The 24,572-nt window shown below is 44.3% G+C and overlaps 2 protein-coding genes across 2 annotated transcripts; one reads left to right on the forward strand and one right to left on the reverse strand.

The window, feature by feature from the left end:
• The first annotated feature begins 1,286 nt into the window (after window positions 1-1,286).
• Window positions 1,287-4,618, forward strand: LOC131458374 (uncharacterized protein C11orf87 homolog). The gene is made up of 2 exons (XM_058627430.1): window positions 1,287-1,681; window positions 2,138-4,618. Exon 2 carries the CDS (start codon window positions 2,247-2,249, stop codon window positions 2,679-2,681), a length of 435 nt encoding a protein of 144 aa, XP_058483413.1. The 5' UTR covers window positions 1,287-1,681; window positions 2,138-2,246; the 3' UTR covers window positions 2,682-4,618.
• Window positions 4,619-13,102: 8,484 nt separating this feature from the next.
• On the reverse strand, window positions 13,103-24,385 carry mybbp1a (MYB binding protein (P160) 1a). The gene is made up of 27 exons (XM_058627941.1): window positions 24,136-24,385; window positions 23,003-23,098; window positions 22,832-22,915; window positions 22,671-22,745; window positions 22,416-22,523; window positions 21,845-22,035; window positions 21,562-21,729; window positions 21,355-21,472; window positions 20,595-20,884; window positions 20,409-20,516; window positions 20,206-20,331; window positions 19,652-19,858; window positions 19,449-19,557; window positions 19,068-19,161; window positions 18,494-18,654; window positions 18,159-18,299; window positions 17,905-18,066; window positions 17,585-17,758; window positions 17,320-17,477; window positions 16,858-16,992; window positions 16,655-16,736; window positions 15,917-16,048; window positions 15,724-15,792; window positions 15,114-15,227; window positions 14,759-14,860; window positions 14,529-14,653; window positions 13,103-13,612 (listed from the first exon to the last, which is right to left on the reverse strand). Exons 1-27 carry the CDS (start codon window positions 24,310-24,312, stop codon window positions 13,288-13,290), a joined length of 3,831 nt encoding a protein of 1,276 aa, XP_058483924.1. The 5' UTR covers window positions 24,313-24,385; the 3' UTR covers window positions 13,103-13,287.
• Between the last annotated feature and the right edge of the window lie 187 nt (window positions 24,386-24,572).

The raw sequence follows: 24,572 nt of genomic DNA on the forward strand, positions 1-24,572 counted from the left end.
TGTCCTGCAGGTTTTAGATGTTGCTCTGCTCCAACACACCTGATTGTTAGGGCAGAGCAGGGGTCCCTGAGGACCAGGGTTGGGAAACACTGGGTCAGAGACAGGAAGTCGTCAAAAACCCTTGCCCACGAGCAGAGAATGTCTCTACGGAGGAAGACGCTGAAGGCTGGAGCCATGTCCTCATCGTTGTCAATCAGTCTAGGATGACTGATGACCTAGTGCCGTGGAGAAAGGGTACTGTAGGGGGAGAAAGAAGGGAAACTGACAGCCCAGTTCCGGCAGTAAGAGGGTGCTGAGAAGGGGGAATTGAAGGAAGGGAACATGGCAACCCAGTGCCAGCAGAAATAAGAAAGCTGAGAAAGGAGGGGGGGTAAAAGCACGGGTGGCTGACAAGGTGAAAATGTGCTCTGTAGTTAATGCCTGACGAGAAGAAAGCTCAGTCCTAATGACAGACTGACGACTTCGAAAAAGAAAAACTGCTTTGAGGTCACGCAAACATCTTATCAAGTGCAAAACTGGGAAAAAAAGTGGCGATGAGCCTCAGTAGGTCAAGGTCTGTTCTTGTAAGAACATCTCCTCACTCTGTTCTCCTTCACCCACACTTCTATTTTTGGAGAGCATGTCACACTGCCTGCAGTCAGGGAGGAGCTCAGCTCACTTCAGCACTGATCTAAATTAGTGGCTTTCAAACTTATTCCAAGTGATTTTCCTCACAGCAGAAAGATAATCTCTTCACTAAAATAGTAAAATAGTCCCAGAGTGAGAGAATGTTTCCAATTTCACCAGAAACAGCCAGGACATCACTCATTATCACTGACGACTCTGCATTTCTGTATTATTTAAAATACTTACTTTTTTTTACAGTGTTTAATGAACACAGCAATGGTATTTGATGTTTTCATTAACATTTCTGCCATTTTAAACTGTAAATGTGTGATTAATACACACTGAAGCTACACTGGTTTGTGTGTTTCCTTTAGTTTAGATCAACTATCAACTCAAATTCTGAGAAAAGACAAACAATTAGTTCATCTTCAGACCATGGTTTGCAGCAGTTGACTGACCACACCCTCAGGGATGAGATAATAATCATTTTAACTGTATTTATTTTACGCCTGAGTTTATTCATTATTAGATCATTTCAGTAGGAATTATTAAGGGTTTGTTATCAGTGGAAGTCAACACAAGCACTGTCTGGTGTTGGTGATATCATGACTGGAGCTGAGGGAGAATAAATAAAACCCAGAGCTGCCAGCTGACTGCTGGGATATACGGGACCTTTAATGCAGCTGCAGCTGCTTCATTCAGATGCTGAGTGGAGCAGCGAATGACCGGAGGAGGAGGAGAGGCAGCAGCATCAGCAGCAGCACCAGCAGCAGGACACACAGCTCTATTCTAATCGTATTTTCCAAACCCACTCTGATGCATACTGAGGAATCTTTCCCACTCCACCAGACTTAACGCATTTAGCGGGGAGGAGAGCGCCGTCCTGGATGCAGAGAGAGTGGATTGCTGCAGTCAGAGCGTCCTGAAAGCTCGGAGACCCTCAGCATCATCAGCAGCAGCAGCAGCAGCAGCAGCATCAGCAGCAGCAGCAGCATCACATTACATGATATAACGTCACCACGATCCTGTTTTTCCCCCATTTACACAGAGCAGCTCTCCTGTTCTCATTCACCAGGTAAGAATCACGCTGTTTTCTCTTGGTGTGAGCAGGTTTGTGTGTCTGTGTGCATGACATGGAAGATTATTATCCTCTGCGTAAAGCTCACATTCTTGTCCGGAACGATCGTGCGTTGGCTGGAGTGTGGAAGGAGGGAAGGATGGAAGGAAGGAAGGAAGGATGGCTTGTGTTCGGCTAAATCTTAAAAGGCCTGCACAATAGATGATGGAGTCCATTGTTCAGTTTACTTCATGATGAATATTATGGGCTATTCTCAGGGTTTTACCGTGGATTTCTGTGATTTTGTGCCACTTGGTGCGTATTTTCCATGTTAATTGTGTCTGATTGTTTTTTTTATTAAAGTAGCCTTGGTCTGAGATTGTGGGCGTGTTTCTGATGCTTCTGATAGGCAGTCTTCTTCTTCTCTGGGTCTCATCATCATCATCCTCATGTGTCCTCGCTCCTTCATTGCAGGTAACCTCATGCGCGGGCCGGTGTCACCGCGCTGAGCCCGGAGAGAGCGAGAGAGCGAGCACCAAGGACGCGGACAGAGAGACACGAGTGGCCGGGGAAGGTGGACCGGATGACAGCCAGAACCTCCGAGGCCTCGCGGCTGCCGGTGCCGCTGCACCGCTGTCACGGGGCTCTCCAGGCCAACAACAACGGCACCTGCGTGGAGCAGCTCAGCCTCTTCCCGCCGCTCTCCTCCACGCTCGCGCTCCTCGTGCTGGTGGTCGTGCTCGTGGGGATCGTCCTCGTCTCCCTGGCAACGTTCCACATTCACAAGTGGAAGCTTCGGAACAGGAAGATCCAGCGCGCGCAGGAGGAATACGAGCGCGACAGTCGCAGCCCCGCGCGCGCCGGCGGGAGCGGGGAGCCCGCGAGGCCGTGCGTCATCGTGCGGCCGCCGGTTCGATGCGAGGAGGAGCTCTCGTGCCAGAGCGCGGAGGGCACGGACGTCAGCGGAGCCGCGGAGGACAAACAGGTGCCGCACGACACGGTTTCTCTGGACTGTTAACTCTCAGTTTAACTTCAGGGAAACAGACTGTGGAACTCACTGGAAAAGCAATAAGGCACAAAGAACTCCCACAGCCGACTCTGCTGCTGCTGCTGCTGCTGCGTGGAGATGGAAAACAAACACAGTAAACACGCAGAATACTGAGCAGAATCTACACAAGTGACACTGGAGTCACAACAGTGACAGAGACAAATGACAGGAAAACCAGAGATAATGAGAAACCGTGGCACAGCAGCCATTTTGATATGTTGTAGCAGGGAGAGCACGTGCATTATTGATGATGTTAAGGATTTCTTGCTCACGTCATGTCAGTCAAGACAGGTGAAGCTCTAAGCTCTCTCTGAAACACACTGTGACATGTTAAAATGGCTGCTCAGGGCCTAATATCATCCAGTCACCCAGCAGGAGCACGGACTGAGTGCTGGTTCAGTAAAAATGGCGACTTTAAGTGACACCTGTATTCACACCTATGGGGCAAATGAAGTTGTGCTCATGCATTTGTTAAATATCTGTGGAAAATAGAAGAGAAAGTGAGTGCAGGACAAGAATAAGTGTCACAGTGAGGTTACAGTGCGTAAACACTTCATCACAAAGATGGATGCACATTCAGTTCTAACCTCAGAGGTCAGTGAGACAAAAAACATATTAGTCTAAAGTAATGTGGTGCTATATATGAGTCATCGTCGTCCATGTTGGTTTGTTTGCTGCGTGGAGCGTTTAGGTTCCACTCGTCCTCCTCTCAGAGGAAAGTGTCGTGACAAATCAATACAGAGTCGTCCTGAGTGATCACCTGTCGTCTCATGATGACAGGGACACACGTCTCTGTTGATGGAATGATGTGAATACTGCCGATTCTGCTGTCGCCATATTTAAAAACCACCACTGAATATCTACTGAAGAACCAACGACGAGCAATGATGTCCAGAGACTCGTAGAATCAATGCCAAGGCAGGCTGGAGTTGCTCTGGTGGTGACGTCATGTGACGTCACGTGACGTCATGGTTGGTTTTCCTTTCATTTGCGTCTGCTCTGCTGGGTCAGTGACGCGGCCACAACTCTGCTTCCTCTTACATGAGTATTTAGCTCACTGATAACTCTTTATGGGACTGTGTAAAGTAATAGCCTGCTTTGACTTTTGGACCTCCCCCTCCTCCTCCTCCTCCTCCTCCCCCTCCCCCCCTTGTTTAAACCACAGAGATGTTTAAACTTGAATTCCTTCCCCGGGATGTGACACACACACACACACACACACTCACACTCACACTGTCGTCGTGTTGAATAATTAAGAGACGATGGTTCAGAGTGTGACGGCTCGCTGATCTGCCTTGGCATGTCCTCTGACACACTACCAATATGTAGTTAGACTATAGTGGATGTTGTGGTGCTGTTAGGCAGTGGAAAAACTGCACATAGGCTACAGAAAATAGCTTATTTGTTTGGCGTAGTATTTTTCCTTCAATTGAGTGACTTAGCATATTTGCATAAAGTACTGTCCTCCAGTGTCTGTTAGACATATTATAGGTAGCTCTATAGTTAGCCTGACAGGATGCAAGACTTTTTTGCTGTAGTTATTATGCACATGAGATACTTTTTCCTTTTTAATGTGTCAGATTGTACATTCTTGCGCTATGAGAGTATTTTCTGTTCCAAGTATTTTAAACCGTATTCTCTGACATGTGATGAACTGAGAATTCTTCCAATATTTAAGCTTTCGTTTGAAGCTTTTCTTTCTTCCTTTTATGATTATGATACTTCATGTTGCATCATAGTGGGCCTAAAATAAGAAAAACTGTTGTGTCATTAATGTAAATGTATGCCATGATGAGAGCTGGAATGTTTTACAGTAACACCGTCATCTTTCTGGACTTCATATAATCTGCCTTATCAAAGGAAATATGTAATATTCAAAGTTTATAAATAAATACATACATACATTATGTTACTCTTTAAATGTGTCAGTGGTTTCAGTTTCTGTATCTGTAGCCTCGTGACTACCAGAGTCTTGAAGCACGTTAACCTCCTCAAAAATGACCCGAAAGCCACGGATTTTGAGGCGTTAATGAGCATAAAAACTCTGGAAACTTGGTATGGACGTCAGGTCTGGAGAAAATGTGATATTGGCGTAGTTCACGGGCCCGTGTCCTGCTCAAGGGCTCTATAGCGCCCCCTAAAGTGAAAACAGAGGCAAAATTGAGTGCCACCGAATTTCCCGAAACTTGGTGGAAAGATGTCATCGACCAAGACGAACAAAGAAGTCGACCGCGACCATGGCCTCAACTCAACAGGAAGTCGGCCATTTTGAATTTTGGCGTCCATTTTGGCGATTTGCAGCCTGCGTAAATGAGCAAACTGGTCTGAGTCGTCCCAACACGGCAATCTGTGCTGGACACATCGAAGAAGAAAAGTTGTTGGAAGGTTTTGCAGATTTAAAACGACAACGCTGGTTTTTGATTGTGATTGTTTCTGAAATCAAATTCTTAATTTGATGATTTATTAGGTCTGTATTATAAATTGACCTCATTTGTTTATGGATCTTCTGCATTTTGTGCCTTTATGCAGATGAAGTGACAAAGTCAGTGCACATTTTCTAATACTGTATCAAAGGTCTAAATGAAATACTAGAACCAGATCCACTGCAAACTCAACACAGTCGTTCACAGCGTCAGTCACACGTCTGACTGCAGGTCAGTGAAAGTGAATCAGCCTCAGTGAGTGTGTGTTGGCGCAGCATCAGGAGTTTATGTTGCTAATTGTCCCCGAGCAGAAGAAAATAACAAAAAAGGCCTGGGGATATGAAGCAAGTGTTTGGCAAGGTTCCAACCCTGGAGGGAGCACAGACAGACAGACAGACAGACAGACAGACTGCCTGTCTCTCTTATCTCATTGGCGTAAGTGGGACAGAATAAAAGGATTTATCATGGCGGGGGAATATTGGAAGCAGGTCAATAAAAATGACGAACGCTCTCTACATCCAAACGTATGTTTCACTCGGGACGTGAAGAATACACACACACACACACACACACACACACACACACTTCTGCTAAAGTCTACAGACACATTTACATTTCATTTATTTGTCCGGGCTAAAACAGCTCCTCCATTTCATGGCGAGTTAGGATGGATTTGGTCTGTCTGTCAGAACGGATGTGAGAGTCCTGAGGAGAAGAAGAAGAAGAAGAAGAAGAAGAAGAAGGATGATGGAACCCGGCCGTCAGAGGAGGCTGAGTGAGTGGAGGTCAGTCGCTGGAGTGGGCGGCGGCTTGTGTCCTGGGTGGAGGTCAGCAGCTGAAAATGAATGGAGGCTGCAGTGCCTGAGTCAACAGAGGTCAGAGGACAGGAATCTGAGGAGATGAATTTGCTCGGAATGGAACGAGGGCGAATATTGGAGGTCAAAGGTCAGAGATGTGATCAAGAAAAGTGGCCAAGAACTGATGAAAGGGTGAAGGTCAGTGAGTAAGAATGGACGGATGAGAGTAAATGTAGATTAGTGGCTAACTGATCGTGGTGGACAGATGATGGTCACAGTCCAGGGGCTGCATCCTTCTGAGGCTGCAGTTAAAGATATAATATGTAACATGACACATAGCATCTGCATTCATTCAACTTTTTACAGTGTTACCAAACTAGATACGTGTTTGCATAATGACAATAAAGAATTCATGCTCTTCCATGACACACAAATCTTTATTCCTACTCAAGGTAATGGAGCGTTTCTATTTCCTGTGACCTTTTAATGATTTTGTCCGCTTTGTTACAACCGTCGCTAATGTTTCACAACGACACCGCAACCTTCACGACGAGGACTGAGTGAGTGAGTGAGTGAGTGAATATCACGATTAACATTTGTGTTCAGTGCAAACACACGGACGAACCACAGGCTGCGTCACGTGACCAAACATTACATACTGTGCTTTAAAGGCCAAAGTGGAGCAACTTGGGCTTTATTTTGAAAAGTGTTCACGGTCCTCAATGTGACAGCGTTCATCAAATACACGTGATTTTAACCTAAACGAGAAGCAAACGATTCTAAAAACAAGAAGCCTTAAAAACTGCTGCTACAGTCACGTGGATCTAAATTCTCCTCAGATCAGAAAGTTCCAAAACTGGGACACGGCAAGTTGTTCCCTGACAGAGGTCAGAGGTCACGGAAATATAAGTAATTATTTGAAAATAAATGAATGAAGTCTGTTTTTTTTATTGTCACATAATAACAGAGAGAGAGAGAGAGAGAGAGAGAGAGAGAGACATGAGGGAGATTGAAGTGTGCTGTGGGAATAGCCCAGTTACAGTGCACAGCCTCATTTAGAATTAATGAGGCCACTTTTCTGGGTTTTCTTGTCCCCGGTGGTCTGCTCCTCTCTGCTCCTCTCTGCTCCTCTCTGCTCCTCTCTGCTGCTCTCTGCTCCTCTCTGCTCCTCTCTGCCGCTCTCTGCTCCTCTCAGCTGCTCTCTGCTCCTCTCTGCTGCTCTCTGCTCCTCTCTGCTCCTCTCTGCTCCTCTCTGCTGCTCTCTGCTCCTCACTCAATACAACTGAAAACTATTTATTAAGCAGAATCTTATTAGAACCAATGATCATTGATATTGTTAGTATTAATGTTTGTGTAAAAAAACCAAACACTTTAAATCTCCAGTTGCAACTTCTACAGTGAAAACACTGCTCGGCTCTCGATTATTGATCAATTAACTTAGTAATTAAACTATTTTGATCATCGATTCATCGGTTTCATCGGTTTGAGCTTCAGCTTCTTAAATGAGAGTATTTTCTGGTTTCTTTGCCATTTCTCTTTCTCTTCTTTTCTTTGACATTTGAGAACTTCATCATTTCCAGGTTTGACAAACACTGATTTTCTGAACCCAACGATTATGAAAATGAATCGTTAGTTGCAGCTCGGGCATCTAGGGCTCGGCCGTCATAGCACAGCAGCAGGAAACTGCCGTGATAACATTTTATACGCGACACAAACACACAAACTAGTGACGGACCGTGGAAGCAGTAGTTTCCATCATGACAATGATGAATTAGAAAGATGAGTTCAGCACTTCCTCAGACTCAGCCTGACACAGTCACTGAGCTGAGAACAGCTTGTGATTTGGCTCACGATCGATCGCCGGCTTTCAGCAACGCTGACGACGTCACACTTGGAACCTCGTCAGAGCAGGTGCTAAAAAAAACCACCAGGTTCTATCACTGATGGAAAAGCAAGAAATAAACTGAGTGGAGTCGAGTCAAACCGTGCCGAGCTGAACTGAGTTAGATCTGTGTCGTGGAAAAGAGCCATTAAGGTGTTTGTCCCTCATAGTTTCTCAGTGGTTTTACGATCTCAAACTCACTAACAAGCATCAACTGAGACTCTGCAGTGAGTGACAGAGACGCTGCTGCTGATGCTGCTGATGCTGCTGCTGATGCTGCTGATGCTGCTGCTGCTGCTGCTGCTGCTGCTGCTGCTGCTGACTCTCAGCTCCTCCTCGGGTTCATTCACCGCCGCCTTGCTGTTATTGTTCCACTTTTTTCCGTCACAGACACAAACACGCGGGGAAGTGTGGAGCTGAGGTCTGGATGTTACAGACAGTTACTTTTATTTGACTCATTAATAATTTAATGAAGTCCTGGTTTTTCCTTCACTTCACTGAGGAGTTTAGTTTCAGGACATCGACATGGAACCGGGAAAAAGAACCCATTACGTTTGAAACTTGTTTTCTGGCTCTAGATATTGAACGGTCTGGAGTAACCTTGGCTTGTGAGACATGGTTTGGACTGTCTCACTAAATCATTTTTTAATCTAATCTGTTGAGTACCTGCAGTATTCATCGCTCTCCTCGCTCTCTTCTGAGTGACTTTCCAGACAATCATTGATTTCCTTTCGTTTGTGGAAACATATGAAGATCAGCTTGCAAGAACTGGAGCCTTTCATGAGCTGGTTTACTCTCTCTCTCTCTGTCTTTGTCTCTGTCTCTCTGTCTCTGTCTCTCTGTCTCTCTGTCTCTGTCTCTGTCTCTGTCTCTATGTCTCTGTCTCTGTCTCTCTGTCTCTCTGTCTCTGTCTTTGTCTCTGTCTCTCTGTCTCTCTCTCTCTGTCTTTGTCTCTGTCTCTCTGTCTCTGTCTCTGTCTCTGTCTCTGTCTCTGTCTCTCTGTCTCTGTCTCTCCTGTTAAACTCTCCCATACTTAAACTTCTTCATAATGAACTAGAGAGTCGACGGTGACAGGAAACATGGAAGAAACCTGGGATTGTCCCATAAATAGTGACTGCGGCGACCATAAGGATTTGAGAGGAGCAGTATTTAAGCAGAAACCTCTTGAAGCAGAGTCACAACAACTGGATGTTCCAACAAGGCTTTGGCAACTAATCTAGCGGCTGCTCTAATGAATAGGTTTCCAGTTGCACTCAATATAAAAGTAAGACCCTGCCAACAGGGCTGCCAGTGAGCCTGCGACGCTCACTCCACACCACTAATGTAAAGACAACAAACCTCTGTTTTACAGCAGTGATTTGCACAGGAAGTGGAATATTTCATGAGGTAAAGGGCGTTGAATCGCGCCTGCGTTCCCACATATTTACGAGTCTTTTCCGTGGACTTTACAGCTCACAGTCGGATTATTCCACTGAGCTGTTTTAGCAGATTGGCTCCACGCTCTCCTGTATATCTGCTCTCAGCCCCCGCTGTCACGCCTCCACGACGATGATTTGTCACCGACGGTGTCTGTTTCTATGCTTCATTACAGGAGGTTCAAGCTGTGGCTGTGAGGTTAGCGGGCACTCGGAGACGCACGTGCGAGGCCCGAGGAGGGAAAAACAAATCACAGCGGGGTCGAGTCGCTCTGCGGCGGAACACGGTTCTGCTGATTGTTCATTCATCACTTTGATCCGAACCATTAGTGACAGAGTTAATCACACACATCATTGAAAGATGGATTACTTTTTCGGGACCGTGGTGATTAACTGGAAGTCAGAGGGTCAGTGAAGCTGCGTCAGCTGCAGGACGAGAATGTGACTTTATTTCACTGGAGTTTTAGCAGCAACAGACCATAATTATATCAGAGACCCTTTATAAATATATACGTTGCTGCTGAAGCTAATCTGGAAGTTAGAATACACACAATGGCCACCAGAGGGCGACTCCACTGGGAAAATGGAAAAATTAACCTGCTTTGATTTGTAAAGTCAGAAAACACGTCTCAAACCCGCGGCACATGGACCACATGTGGCACATCACTCGATTTTTATGTGGCCCCGCCCCTGAATATCAAAGTTATAATGAAAACAAGCCCAAGATCAACAGAATATTGTAATAAAATATGATTGTTAGCTATCGTCATAAACAGTGAGCAGTATTTTTATTATAATATATAAGTAAATGTAAAATTATATATATATATATACACTTTTACTTTGAAATTCTGTTTTTTTTTTCAACGTGAGACGAGACTGGACACTCATCAGCCCTCAGGTTGTTTGTGGTCTAGATCCATGGTTCTCAAACTGTGGTGTGTACCAGTGAGTGGTACGCAAGCTTAGAAAATGATAATCAGAGTCGTTAATCTCATGTCACTTTACCAGTGTGTGAAATATACATGATGAGAGAATAAATTTGCCTCGTGTGAAAAGTCTGCAGCTTTAGCGTTGGTGCTGATAACCGTGTTTTAATGCGAGAGCTCAATATTTTCTGACTTATTCTCACTCATTTCAGGTCTTCTTCAGCTGAACATGACGTCCAGTTCTGTAAATGAAGTTCCTGTTTAGAGGAAAACAGACAAGCGCGTTTACAGGCGACTCCTCCACTCGTCTACAGTCAAATCCCAAATGTTGAGGCTTCACAGCGGCAGTTTATAGATGTTATCTCCAGTGGTTGCTGCTTGTTTTGACCCAGACTTAAATAATTTAGCATCTATCAGATGGATTACACTTGATAGTAGTCGTGCAACATTTAAAGTAGACTTTTAAAACTTCTATCGCCAAATATATAACAAGACTTTCCTTGACTGTGTTAAATGTTTCTCGCTGAAAATGTACATTTCCACTTCATGCTGGAAGAACATGTGGCATTAACTGATGAATGCATCTTAATATCATGAGCTCTGTGTGTTCACAAGCATCATCTCTGCTGTGCGATGGAGTTCATCTGCGCAGGTTTGCTCGCGTGTCACGTGATGATTCTCTGTGGTGATCCGACTCTGTCAGCAGAAGATCGATGAGGTTTATTTTGTTCATTTAACACGTGGATCTGGGGCAAAGGCAGCAGCAGCAGCCAGTTCACACCTTTGGTTGTAATAACAAATCAAACAAGAAACATCATGCGGTGTCGCGCTGTGAGCTGCTGCTGCTGCTGGTGTCGACACCGACCTCTGAAGGTTTGGTGCAGTTAAGAGTGACTTTAGGATGAGATGACTGATGGATGGCTGCGCTGCCTCGGCTGTCACTGCTGCAGATTAATGGCTGCGCGGCCTCATGTCCTGTATAGTAATCCATTTGTAGGACACTACATCATTTATGTGACAAGGGAATTAGAGTTGTGTGTGATTGCTCACCTTTAGTTTGCGGCACAAAGGCTTGTAACATTTTCCCTAATAACACGGTTGTGTAACGGCGACACAGACACAGAAAGGTGAAATCTGAGGCAGGTTTTTTTTCGTCAAAGTGACCAAGCGTTGGCTTCATAAAGAAATGACTTAACTTAACTTAACTTCACTTAAAGCTGCAGTTCAGGTTATAATGTTATTATTCTGCCTCTGAGACAAAGTAACATTTATATACTGCCTCCTTCTATGAGCAATACTATCAGACCTGACTGAGGGAGCATTTGTGTGTATACAGCTGTGGTGTAGAGGCGGGGCTTGATTCAATGTGATAATGGTTAAGTATAAGACACTTGTTAATGGGGGTGGGAATCTTCTTTGTTATGTGCTCAGCATAAAGTGCTGACCTTCAGAGTTCCACCTTTTTGTACCGTCCATTTTACATTATTTAGCATTTTAATAATCAGAATTTAGATATTTGTGACTGACTCAAAAAAGAATCAACGTTTTTTCTTCAGCCCGACTTGTTAATGGTTAAAAGTTACGCACTACAGCTTTAAAAGAAAAAAGAGAGTATGGGGCGTGACATGGCCAAGTGGTTAAAGTGTGTGTGTGTGTGTGTGTGTGTGTGTGTGTGGCACTGAGGGCTTACCTGAATGTTGCCTGAGCAGCTGATCACTGGTTTGACTCGTGGTTGGACGGAGCATCATCTGCACTGTAACTTCACATAAAGACAAAACAGAGACAAGTCTGTCTGTAATTCATGTTTGTGACACAGGAACACAACAAACCTCGTACGTCTCTGCCACAGAACTCAAGCGTTTCAGTTTAGTTTAGTGTTGGAGTCACAGAGCAGAACCTGAGCAGAACCTCGTGACAGAACACTTCACAAAGACATTACAGCCTCAACACAGACAACGTGAGCTTCTTCCCCGCGCGGACAGAGGTTTACATCCTGAGATGTAAAATACAGATATAAAAGAACCTAAAGTACATTAACTATTTACTTATTTAGTTTTATTCTACTATTGATCCAATAGCCCTATTATTTATTTCTTTATTACCATGTAGTTTATGGCTCGTGTAGCAGAGCACAAAACTCTCATCTCATGCTTTCACTGTTTATTTTGTTGTGTTTTGTTACTATTGTCTTTACAGGGTTTGTTACAAACACTGTAAAGACTTCAAAGTGCACAAACTAGTGCAAATAAAGTCAATAAATATAGAGCAAATGTGGATTAATCTGATGACAAAAACTGTATTTGAGCTAAGAGGTAAACAGAAAAGGGAAGACAGAAAAAAACTGGCAAAGACTCTAATGTTTATTCTTCTTCTAGTTGAAACATAAAAATAGAGACGCTGGGATTGTGTCCTTTGAAATAAGATCATGAAGTTTAGTCACATTTTTTTTTAAAAAATACGCAGAGGATATGACATCATGCACAGACTGTGAGTTCAAAACAAATACTTTTTCCTTTTAATTTTCATCTGAGGAACTTTCAGTGTTTAGAACGTTCCCATCTCCACTCTGCAGTGTGACAACAGACCGAGTACAGAGTTCAAAAGAACTATTTCAGGGACAGAGGACGAGGATGTGGACGGGGACGAGGACGAGGACTCCTGCAGCAGATGGGACTGAGTTTCCCCCACAGAGCTTTGATCTCACCGTTGTTAAGTCAGTCCAGGAATTTACATGAAGAGGAAAAGTGAGAAATGTTCTTCAAAATCCTTGGAGAGAAAACCGTGTTCAGCTTTAATGGAAGTGGTTCTATATTTAAAAGTTAGTATTTTTAGTTTTCTTTTCGGTCTCAATGTTTTCTATTGTGGGAGGCTGAGACTTTGACTTTTAGTTAAGTTATTCTTTACATTTGCTGTTGAACAAAGCAGATTCAAGTGTAGAGCTGTGCTGGATTGCCAAGAAGAGAAATGCATTTATTATTGTTAAGTATTTTAGTCAACACATAAAAACACTTCCCACACATTTACATTTTCTCGTAGTAAAATAAAGGAACACATTTCAGGGAGGAAACCGTCAGCCAAGTAAACTGAAGACCACAAACAAACGTTGTGTACATTAAAATAAGTGTCCACTTCACTTGTGTGTGGGTTTCTTCTTCTTCTTCTTGGCTGGATTACTCTCCGACTGCGTCCGGCTCTTCTTGGCTGGGTTTCCCGCCGCTGTTCCCTGCGCCGCCGGTCGTTTCTGCTTTGATTTCTTGTCTTGTTTCTTTTTGGCTTGTCCTTTGTTGACTCCGGGTTTGTCTGCGGGCGCCGGGCGCTCGCCCGCTGGCTCCAGATCCGGGATGTTGCGTTTTTTGCGCTTCTTTGTTTCGGGCAGAAAACCTTTCTTCTTCTTCTTGGGAACTGCTGCTTTGTCAGCGTCCTTGTCAGGCTTTATCTTTTCAACTTTAGGTTTCCTGCAAAAAGCAAAATAATAAATGATATATTAGAGCGGCAACAAAATCTCATTAACCTGTCGATTATTTTCTCAATGAATCGATTACTTTTAGTTTCTCAAACCTGGAAATGTCGTCTTGTTTTTGTCCACAAAGCAAAAATGTTTCAGTTTTAATGATTTCTTTGTAACCGGAGAACATTCACATTTAAGAAGCTGAGAAAAGAACCTTTAAGGTTTAAATCTGTGAACAGTAACGCCACAGAATTTATTTCAGCACGGTCAGAATCGTCCTTCAGAACCCTGAGTCGTGGCTCTTTCACTGTTGTTTGTGTCTTGACTTAAACAACAAAAACAACAAAAGCTACAAATGGTTTAAAGTTTTCAGGTCAGACAAAGTCAGTGACGTTTTTCATCACAACCAAAAACCAGCGCTTTGCCAAGAAAACAACGACAGAAACAAGCTGCAGAGGAGAAAAGAAGCTGAGCCAGGATCAACGACCCTGCTACACAATAACAACACAATAACAACACAATAACACACGTGTGGAGCATTGTACTTTCTACTGTTCACCTCCTCAGGGTTAGAAAACAGGAGGACGACAGACTGGTGAGTGTTCACACGCTCGTTAATGACCAGTTCACTGTAATCTGATTACTACGCTGTCTGGTCTCTCACTTTCAGTTCCTGCTTTTCAAACGTGGACACAGTCTTGCTGTTTGCAGGTTGATGCCAACACAGAAGTATGAATATACTGAATAGCCACCAGGGGGCAGAACTGCATGTGTTTGAATGGAAGGGAGAATTAGCCCATTTCTCTAGATTTATAAAGTCAGTAAACGACAGCAGTTTCAGGTCTTCAATAGAATCTGGTGTCAGTTTTGTAAATGACATCCCATAATACCAGTATGACTGACAGCTGGTCACATTTACTCACACGACTCCAAAGTGTTTGACCACCGCCCAGTACGTGTCTTCCATCTTGCCCGTCTTCTTAAAGGAGATGACGGTGGGCAGAAGTTGCAGGGCCTGCTGAAGAGGCTCCAGGTCCACAGACAGCTTCTACACACACACACACACACACACACAGTCAGTCAGGACAGAGTCAGGACAGGAACCACCACGTCTGCAGAGTTCATCCTCTCACACGCTCACAGACAAACTGACCTGGTGGTGAACTTGTTTGACCAGATACTGACAGAGCTCCAGGGTCTTCAGCACCTTCTCCTTCACCACTTTGCTCTCAGTCTCACTGACCTGCTGCAGACTCTGAGGACAGTAGACATGTGGGTCAGACAGACATGCAGGACGACCATCTGGTTTTATATTATTAAATTCAATTTTATTTGTATAGAGACAGAGGAAAGAGACCAGGAGCAGACAGTGATGTTGTGATGATGTGTTTATAGAACTACAGTCATGTATATAAGCAGCAGCAGAGACTGCACGGATATCAACTTAATACCATTTAAATGTTCCGTATTAAAACCCTCTGACGTGGAACTGTGTTGACTTGACTTACTTCTGTCAGCTGACTCGTGACCTTCACACTGAGCTCCGTCCATGGAGCTCCGCTCAGCAGCTTCTGGACCTCGCGGCTCTGCATCGCACGCAGCACCAGCACACACGCCTGGCCCTGAACACACACACACACACACACACACACACACACACACACACAGAGACAGACAGACAGACAGACAGACAGACGGAAATCAATGAACATACATGTGGATCAAACAACAGAATGAGCTGCTACTAAATGAATGCGTGGCAGCTGAAAATGAGCAAAGTACAAATAGACTGCTATAAATCTGGACTCAGTCACTGTCTGTTGCTGTAGAGACGAGTGCATTAAAATCTGTATTAATCAGCAATAATAGAGCACAAAATAACAATTTCTAACATTATTCAGCTGTTATTATTCACGAGTAATTCAAAGAAAAGAAGGCAGGACAAAGTTCTCTAGTGCATTAAAACAAAAGGATTAAAATGTGTCGCCTCAGTTGACACAAAACTAAAATAAGCTATTTTCATTTTACTTATTCTTTCGACTTTTATGGGTTTAAGAGAGAAGATCTTTATGTCTTTATCATTGGGTCAAGTGTTTATTCAGTTATTAAAATCATTACCTGTTGATGTTCTTTGACCCCGGACGTGATGTGCTCAACTGCCGTGTCCAACAGATTCACACACAGGACCTGGGAAGCAACACAAACACACACAGAGAGACAGAGAGACACACAGACACACACACGCTGCATTAGTGACAGGGCGTGAGGTCATGTGACCTGTTCTCTGAAGGACACGCGTCGCTCTACTCACGGGGAATCTGTTGAACAGATCTGTGAACATCTGCGTGGTCAGTGGACTCTTCCTCCTCTTCATGTACGAGGTGAGAGCGTCTCTGAAGACGCCGGAGACGCGATCCACATCCATGTTCCCCATGAACCGCAACTGCACACAGACAGACAGACAGACAGAAGATCAGATCAGACAGACAGACAGAAGATCAGATCAGACAGACAGACAGCACAAAAGAACAGGTGCAACACACTGCACGATTACATTAACACTTTAATTATGACAAGTCACAGTGTCTGCTGTGAGAAAGGATTATTTACTTCCCCTGACGCTGTCACACCGTTTCTGTGGAAACAGATTTCTCATTTGGCAGAAATTTCAGATTTAGACCGAAACCAGACAAATGAAGTCAAAGAAAATCAACCAAACTATTTAATGACTGCAGTGATCTTTACAACACAGATGGAGAAGAAACTGAGTGAAAAACTCTTTGTGAAAACAGACACTAAAGACTAAACGAGGCTGAGTTATGCAGCTGTAACGCACTTCCTGTCCCGGTTAACTACACAATTAAATGTTGAATTAACTCAGAGCAACACCGGATATTATGGGAACGATGAAAATGCAACACACACCATGTAAATGTGAAACTACTCGCTGTCTATCGAGTAAACTTGTGTTCGAGCTTGTAAGAGTTAGACGTTTAACTGTAGTTGTAACACCTGAGAGCAGATTATTAGTATTTTGAGATAAACGTACTTCACTCTCTGCCGTCTTCTCCTCTGCAGTGTCAGCAGGAGGCGGAGCTCCTCGCAGGACTTTCATCACATACAGCGACGCACTGTAAGCAAAAACACGATGGCCTGATTTATTTGAGACAAAATAAATGAAAGTGAGTCTGCTCGTGTGTGACGCTGCTGTAGCTGCGTGATGTTAGTCATCACGTTTCTTTTCTCTTGTACCTGAAGTAGTAGAGAGACACGGACGAGTCCGACAGTTTCTGGGCTTTAGTCATGAGTTTGTGCAGCAGGTCGTGGAGCTCCCCCTGTCTGTCACCAACGGTCCTGCAGTAAACCTTAGACCGACACAGCTGGTTCCTGAAGGAATGAATACAAATAAATAAGTATCAAGTAAAAAATATCACAGTTTCAGAATCATTTTGATTTTGTAAAGAATGTGTTTTCATTTTCTCGCTTTTTAAAAACAGTGTTGATCTGAGATATTCAGAGAGGAAGAACTCTCAGGGGAGTTTGGTGTTTTTAACATTTTACAGTGACAGCAGTTGCACTTCCTGATGCTGGGGATCATGAGGAAACTCACAAACAGGAACAAGTGTGGGAGACACCTGTGGGGTGGAACTAAACCCTCAATGTGATCATGTTTAACGTGAATGTCCTCGGTCCACAGCTGAAGTCTCAAGTTACCTGAAGATGTCTGCAGCTCGGCGCAGGAAGTCCTGCTCCTGCTGGTTGCTGTCGGAGCTCATTCCTCTGTCGATGAGCAGGAGCAGAGGCTCCACCAGACCCAGCACCAGAGGACTGCCCGCCTGCCTCGCTAAGAAAACCTCAATGAGGTCCAACACCTGCACCAGGCACACCAGGCATTAGGGTTTCATTAGGTTTCATTAGGTTTCATGATTATGTGAGATTTTCATATCGTTTATAGACGGAGGAGAAGAGGACACGACACCTTGATCTTAAAGTCTCGGACTAGTGACTTCTCCCTCTGTAGTTTGGTCTTCTCGTCCTTCTTGGCCTGGGACTTTTTCTTCTGCTCAGAAAACAGAGCTGCGAGGCCTTTATCGAGCTTCATCATGGCTTCGTCGTCCAGATCTTCATCACTGGCCTCGTCCTCCTCCGTGGCCTGAACACAGAAATAAACACAGGACGTATGACATCATGTATCTGCTGTACAGTTGATTACAATGTGGGAGAAGGACAGGACTCAACACGTAGCACTGCCCCCTGCTGGTCAATAAAGTGAGATTTAAATGTAAAGAGCGTCCTCACCAGAGCGTCCTGCTGTTGCAAAACCTTCATCAACTCCAAACGGAAACTTTGGTCCACCACTTCTCCTTCCATGTCTTCCTCCTCTTCATCATCCTCCTCTTCATCCTCTTCCATTGCTTCATCATCCTCGTCGTTGTCAGAGTCCTCATCTGAGGTTTCCTCCTGGCAGAGAAACGATAGTTTAGAGGTTTAGAACGTGAGCATTTTCTGATTCTCATGTAGAAAACTGTGTGACAACACATGAGGTGACTGACCACCATTTCCTCCTCATCATCATCGTCATCATCATCATCATCATATTCATCCTTTGACTTCTTCTTCTGGGTTTTGTCGGTGTTGTCGTCGGTGATGATCATCGCACCGTCCTCCTCGTTATCCGTCTCTGGGTCCAAAACCTACAAAAACAAAAAAATCAGGACATTAAATGCAGAGAACGGTTGTTTTTCTCAATTTGTCTTATCGTCAACAAACTGATGAAAGCTGCTCTGACCGAGGTTATTTTGCAGTCCATAGACCACAAAGACTCCACCCACACTATTGTCACGTGGTAAACAATAACCAGAACAAACCTCACTGACGCGTAACTTACGTCTAAGATGGCGGTGAGTGCCGCTGCGGTGACGTGGGGACAGATGGAGGAGAAGACGGTTTTGCAGACCTGTCTGATGTGTCTGCTCGGCTGGGACAGCAGGGACAACAAGATGTCCACCATCACCTCCACCCAATCAGGTTCTTCGTCCTTGCCTGTGGCTGCAACACACACACACACACACACACACGCTTTATAGAAGCATCAAGTGATTTCCTCGACAGCAAAAAACAACATGTGAACACAAACATCAGTGTTAAGATTCAAAATGTAGCAAATGATGATGTTCTCAAATGTCTTGTTTTGTCCACAAACCAAAATGATTGACTTTTAATGATTTCTCTGTTATCCAGAGCAAAGAAATGAAGAAAATATTCACATTTAAGAAGCTTTAACAATCGGAAATCTTGTTTTAATCATGAAAAAAGCTTCAAACCAATTATTCGATTATCAAAATAGTTAATTAATTAATAAACGGTTCATCATTTCAGTTTGGCGGCGTGTGACTCGCTGCTCTGTTAAAAGTCAATGACAACACTTTCATCATCATCATCATCATCATCATGTGACTCACCTGGTTTCTTTTTCTTTTTCTTTGTTTTGGTCTGCTGGGCGTTGTCCACGCAGCTCTGCAGGTCTTTCATGATGTCCAGCAGCTCCTCCGGGGCCTGCAGATGTAATATATGTATATATGTATATATGTATACATGTATATATGTGTATATGAGAGCACTCATTATACGGATGCAACAGCGACAAAAACACGACATAATTCAGACCGGTACATTTGTTGAATATTTCAAGTTCCTGGATGGACGACCTCACACTAACAAGCTGATCGCACACATGGACTCAGGACTACAGGAAAAACTACAGTCCTCCAACAACAGCATCAAGGATACAATGATAGAGAATAACGGCGTGACTGTACGAGGGCTGTGTTTGGATGTCGTACCTTGAACAGGTGCATGCCGACCAACAGGAAAAGCTGCTGAAAGGCTTTGCTCTCGGCCGTCTGGTCTTTCTTTGCTTTCTTACTCAGCTTTGCCACAGACTCCATCATGCTGGAAGAACACACACACACACACACTCAGTCAGTCACAGGCAGAGGAAGAGTGACGCTGCATCACGCTCAGTCACAGCAGGACATGATCATACCTGTCCCAGGCCTGTTTCTGCTCGGCACTGAAAGGCCGGCTGCTCTGGACAAACTTGGGCTGGTGAAGCAGAAGCTGAGCGAACTGAGCCACGTGGTGGATCCACAGAGTTCCATCTGCCGTCACACCGAGCACTCGCTTCTGACCGACCGCTTCACCTTCAGCCGAGTCCTCAGTGAGGGGCAGGTGGTGCATGGACAGGAGGAGTCTGGACAGTGAGGGGGAAGAAAAACAGTGTGACGCACGCACAGATGGTGCAAGAAAAAAAACAATTACTTCATATGAGAAATGTTATTATTTATCAGTATATTAGAAGCAATACATATTTTATTTGTAGCTGCTGCTGGAAATAAGAGAAAATGTGGCGTTTTATTTTGTTAAAATCTTTGTTTCACAAGCTTCTCTCACTCAATACAATCTGTCTTTGAATGTTTCTTTATGAACGTTCATATAAAATATCTTCTTATGTTTTCTTTCTTTGACAAAGGCCTGGAGAAATGAGCCACACCGACTGTGAACAGAGGTTCATGTTTTCTGGACGTTTTCATGTCTCACCCAAAGAAAGACGTGACGAGCGCGGTTCTTGTTTTGTCGTCGACCGGCACAGAGAGCTTCTCTGTCGTCTCGGTGATGTCCTCCGTGGCTTTCTTGGTGCTGAAGAACGCGTGGAAAAACACAAACCTGGAGAAGAAGCATAAAGTGACGCGATGTCGTAAACACAGACTTTCACTACGCAGGCAACAAGAAGCAAGTCTCACCTGGCCACGTCCATGATGAGATCCTCCTGCTTCTTCACCTGGTGGTTGTCAATGATGGAGGTGAGCCGGGAAACGATCCACTTCCTCAGACGGAACACAACTTCCTTCCTGAGGACAGACAGTGGACAGTTAGACCCGGAGACAACAGACGACAAAGGCACAGAGATGAGACAGAGATGCACTCACTGCTCCTGCTCTTCCTGATTGACTTTCTGCTTGCGAGTGCTGAAGTCCAGCAGCTGGTCCAGCTGAGGTCGCGTGAACATGTTCTTCAGCCACAGCACGTAGTTCTGCAGCGCTGCAGGCTGAAGATGCTGCACCCCCTTCCACACCGACGGCACCACAGGGTAACCCTGGTTAGCCAGCGAGGAGAAGGCCACCATCACCACCAGCTGCTTGTCTGAGTCCTCACAGCTCTGCAGGAAGTCAGACACGAACACGTCCATCTCTGGAGCCAACTTGAAGCGGTCGGGTTTCTACGGGAGGAAAATGATGGAAGTCATTGTCTGCACCGACAATAAAAGTTACCAACAAATACTATAAATATAAGAATGAAATAAATACACAAATGTTCTAGTAGCACTACAAGTTTTAAACCCTAGTTGAATATCTAACATAAAGCCCCTTTAACTTTTCGTCCTCTAAGCTTGTTGGGTATATTTTTCTTCTTGAAATCCCTTGAATCTCCACAACACTGATTGATGTTGCCCTTATTCTCATCCTTATTCTGTCCCCGTTCCTCAATTCTTCAGTTTTTTTTCTCCACAGATCGTCTGTCTGTCTGTCTGTGTAACTTGTTGGGTCCATATTTCTGTCTAAATTAATTTAAAGTCATTAAAGGACAGATTCACATTAAAATAAATGATATTTTATGCACCTCCAATTGTGTCTTAAGTCTTAAAGATTGTAATCTGCTCATCATAATCAACAAGAGGTGATCACTGACCTGAGCAGACAACACGTGTTCCCCGTAGCGCTCCATCACCTCTCCAGACAGCACCTCCTTCAGCTGCTCCAGAGACAGAAGAGGCAGAGCGCTGCCCAGCAGACGGAAGCTCAGGTAACTGCACACAAACAGGGAGCAGGGACAGATTTAGTGAAAATACAAAGCAGGATGTAAATGTGTCATTCCTTCTTTCATGTGAGAACTCACTACGTTGGTCCTGGCTGCTGCTTCAACATGCCGTCAATGATGGCTTTACTCCAGAAGAGCTGGAAGCTGTCTTCCTTCAGTGAGAGCTTCAGGAGGTCCAGAGCCACCGTGGGCAGGACGCACTCCTTCTTCACTGAGTTGGCCGCAGTCTTTAACACCTCTGTCAGCCTGGAGTGAGAGGGGGGAAGAGACAGAGACAGTGAAAACATCTGCTGCAGTGATCACTCATGGAAACAAAAAGCAGCTCCACAAGTGTGTGGAAACAAACGCAGAAACTTCTTACTTTGGGATGTTGTCAGCATTGATGATGGTGGAGGAGCCCAGCAGCTTCTTCAGCTTATTTGGTTTGAGTGTTTGTGGGAAACGCTGCAGCGCCACCAGCAGCAGCTGCATCTGCTCGGGAGTGTTGAAGGCTGACGCCAGGTCAGTTTTCAGAGTGGTCAGCAGGACCTCCTCAAACACCTCCTCTGGGATCTGACACACACACACACAAATGCAATGGCTTTCATAGAAGACGGCTCATAAATAAAAGAATCTGTCAAAACCAAGTCGCTACATAACAGTTTCATTTGTTTGTGTCGTCCAGTTTCACTGCAAAACATCATCACTGTTGTCTTCTTCTGCTGCAGACGTTGTGCTGTGTGTGTGGTTATAAAACATAATGTTGTCAGCCGGTTCTGGTTCTGAATGTTCTGGCAGCTCCAGTCGTTGCAGATCAAATTTCCAGCATGAATATTTTTTACTTCAACGTTTTTTAAGTTAAAATACAAGGTATATTTCACCCCTTCTGAATAACTCTTATTCATGAGCTAATTAGAGCTCAATGAAAGGGATTTCAGGGAGAGTGAACACACCTCGGTGAGGATGTCCACCATGGTCTTACTGGGCAGGTCCTTCAAATGTTGTCTGTGCTGAGTGAGGCTCTGGAGGAGCTGCACACATCCCAGCACCACCAGCGGCTCCTGCAGAGACCGGAGACAGAAGATGAACAGTCTTACAAACATACAAAGGCCTTCACACGGAGTCTGAAGTCTGGTCTCTTCACAAACACACACATCTGAACCCTTCCTTTACAAATAAACAGCAGTGACGGCAGTGAGTCGACTTACTTTGGAGAGGCGGCCGGACTGATGCAGAGCGAGGACACCGAACAAGTTTCCAAACAAAGCATTTCTGACGAGTTTCTGAAAGACACAAGAAAACATTTCAGACGCTAGTGTGATTTATAAAAACAGCTGGAGCTCAAAGATCAACGTCACCAAACACTCACCTTCTTCACCGTCTGCAGGTTGTGCTTCTCTTTGATTCTGTCCAGGATGCTCTGCAGGGAGATGTCTTCAAACGCACTCAAGACCTGGAGAACAAACATCGTAATGTAATGTGGGTTAGATACATGATACATGAAGAGACATGGATTATTTTGACAGTTGTCTCCACTCACGTGTCCCAGAGCCAGACTGAATCCAGGTCTCGCTGTCTCTCGTGTATGTGACAGTCCATCCACGAGTCTTTTAATGGTGTAGTCATGTTCATCTGCCTGTAGAACACAAAGAAAAACACAACTTGAGTGGAGCCCTATTTCCTTTTTGACCACACTTGGTATTAATATTTCTATCACTAACAAAGTTCATTCCTTTCAGAGTAAAAGAATACCAAATATTACCAGAGGAGAAGCTTCTACCAGTTCATCTCTGTCTGTTTTGTTGCTTAACAAATTACTTAATCATACAATTTAACTAAACTAATGGAACAGCTCTTAAGTTTTAGTTGATTTCTTGTTTCCAGAGGAATATTGTAGCTGCTATTAAAAAGTAGGCATTACTGATCAATATTCCAATAATAAACTTTCAGCATCATGTAATTCATGTTATCTGACACAAAACGAGACTTTTGCATCTCCTTTGAGCTCCGTTTACAGCTTCAGAACAAAGATCTGCAGCGGGCCGGGAGGCATTGACCAATCAGAGAAAGAGCTTGTGCTTCTATTGGCTGTTCCTGGACTTGTTTCTGGTGCCACAGTCCTGACAAACACATTGTATGCTGTAAAGAAACTGAGTTTCACAGATAAAGACATCGCCTCGGATCAACCGTCACATAACAAGTGTCTCTGTAGGAGCTCGGGACAGAATATAACAAAGATCCATGCGACCATCATCTACCACTTTATCCTCCACATGAGGGTCGCTGGTGCCAATCCCAGCTGACATAAAGGCAAAAGGCACCAGTCCAGCACAGGCACACAGAGACACACAAGTCAGTCAATTTAGTGTGTCCAATTTTGTCTAATCCCCAAATCTGTAAACCACAACATGTTTCCACACTGATAATGATGGTTAGTAAGACAATAACGTAACAATGTCACCTTCACTCTGTATAATATCATTTCTTCATAAATACTACTTAGGTAAAAATGTTGAAAACTAGACTTTTCTTGTAAAAGATCATTGTTTACAGTGTTTTATTGATATTTAACGAACTATATTAATTCTCCCACTGCTGTTGACACTGCTACTGCTACACATTTCTCCGGTTCTAGTCCCGGTCCAGCAGAACCATGCCGGTTTCCAGCCTCACCTTGTTGTTGGTTTTCAGGTACTGGATCAGACTCTCCACGGCCTTCAATCGAATCTCCTGGTCCGGTTTGGCCAAGTCCCAAAAGAAGTCGAGGAAGACGCGGTTCTGCTGCAGGACCCAGGCGGTCCGGGCCGGTTCTGGGGCTTTCACTGTGAGCTCCACCATCTCTACAGACATGTCCTCACACTTCTACACCAGGATACTGAGGTCCATGCTGCCACAGCACGAAAACGTGCCTCGCTACGCAGCGACTGCTTCCGGTTCACACCCCGCCCCTTTCCTGCCACCTTTTCAACTCACTGAAAAACTTTATTGAACAAAGCCAAAAACACACAACCGGTATTCTGGGATAAGAAGTCAGTATTTGAAGAAATCATTCTTCTCTGATTGTATTTTATGTATATATATATATATATATATATATATATATATATATA

Source organism: Solea solea, chromosome 4, assembly GCF_958295425.1.
Source record: "Solea solea chromosome 4, fSolSol10.1, whole genome shotgun sequence".
Classification (NCBI taxonomy): domain Eukaryota; kingdom Metazoa; phylum Chordata; class Actinopteri; order Pleuronectiformes; family Soleidae; genus Solea; species Solea solea.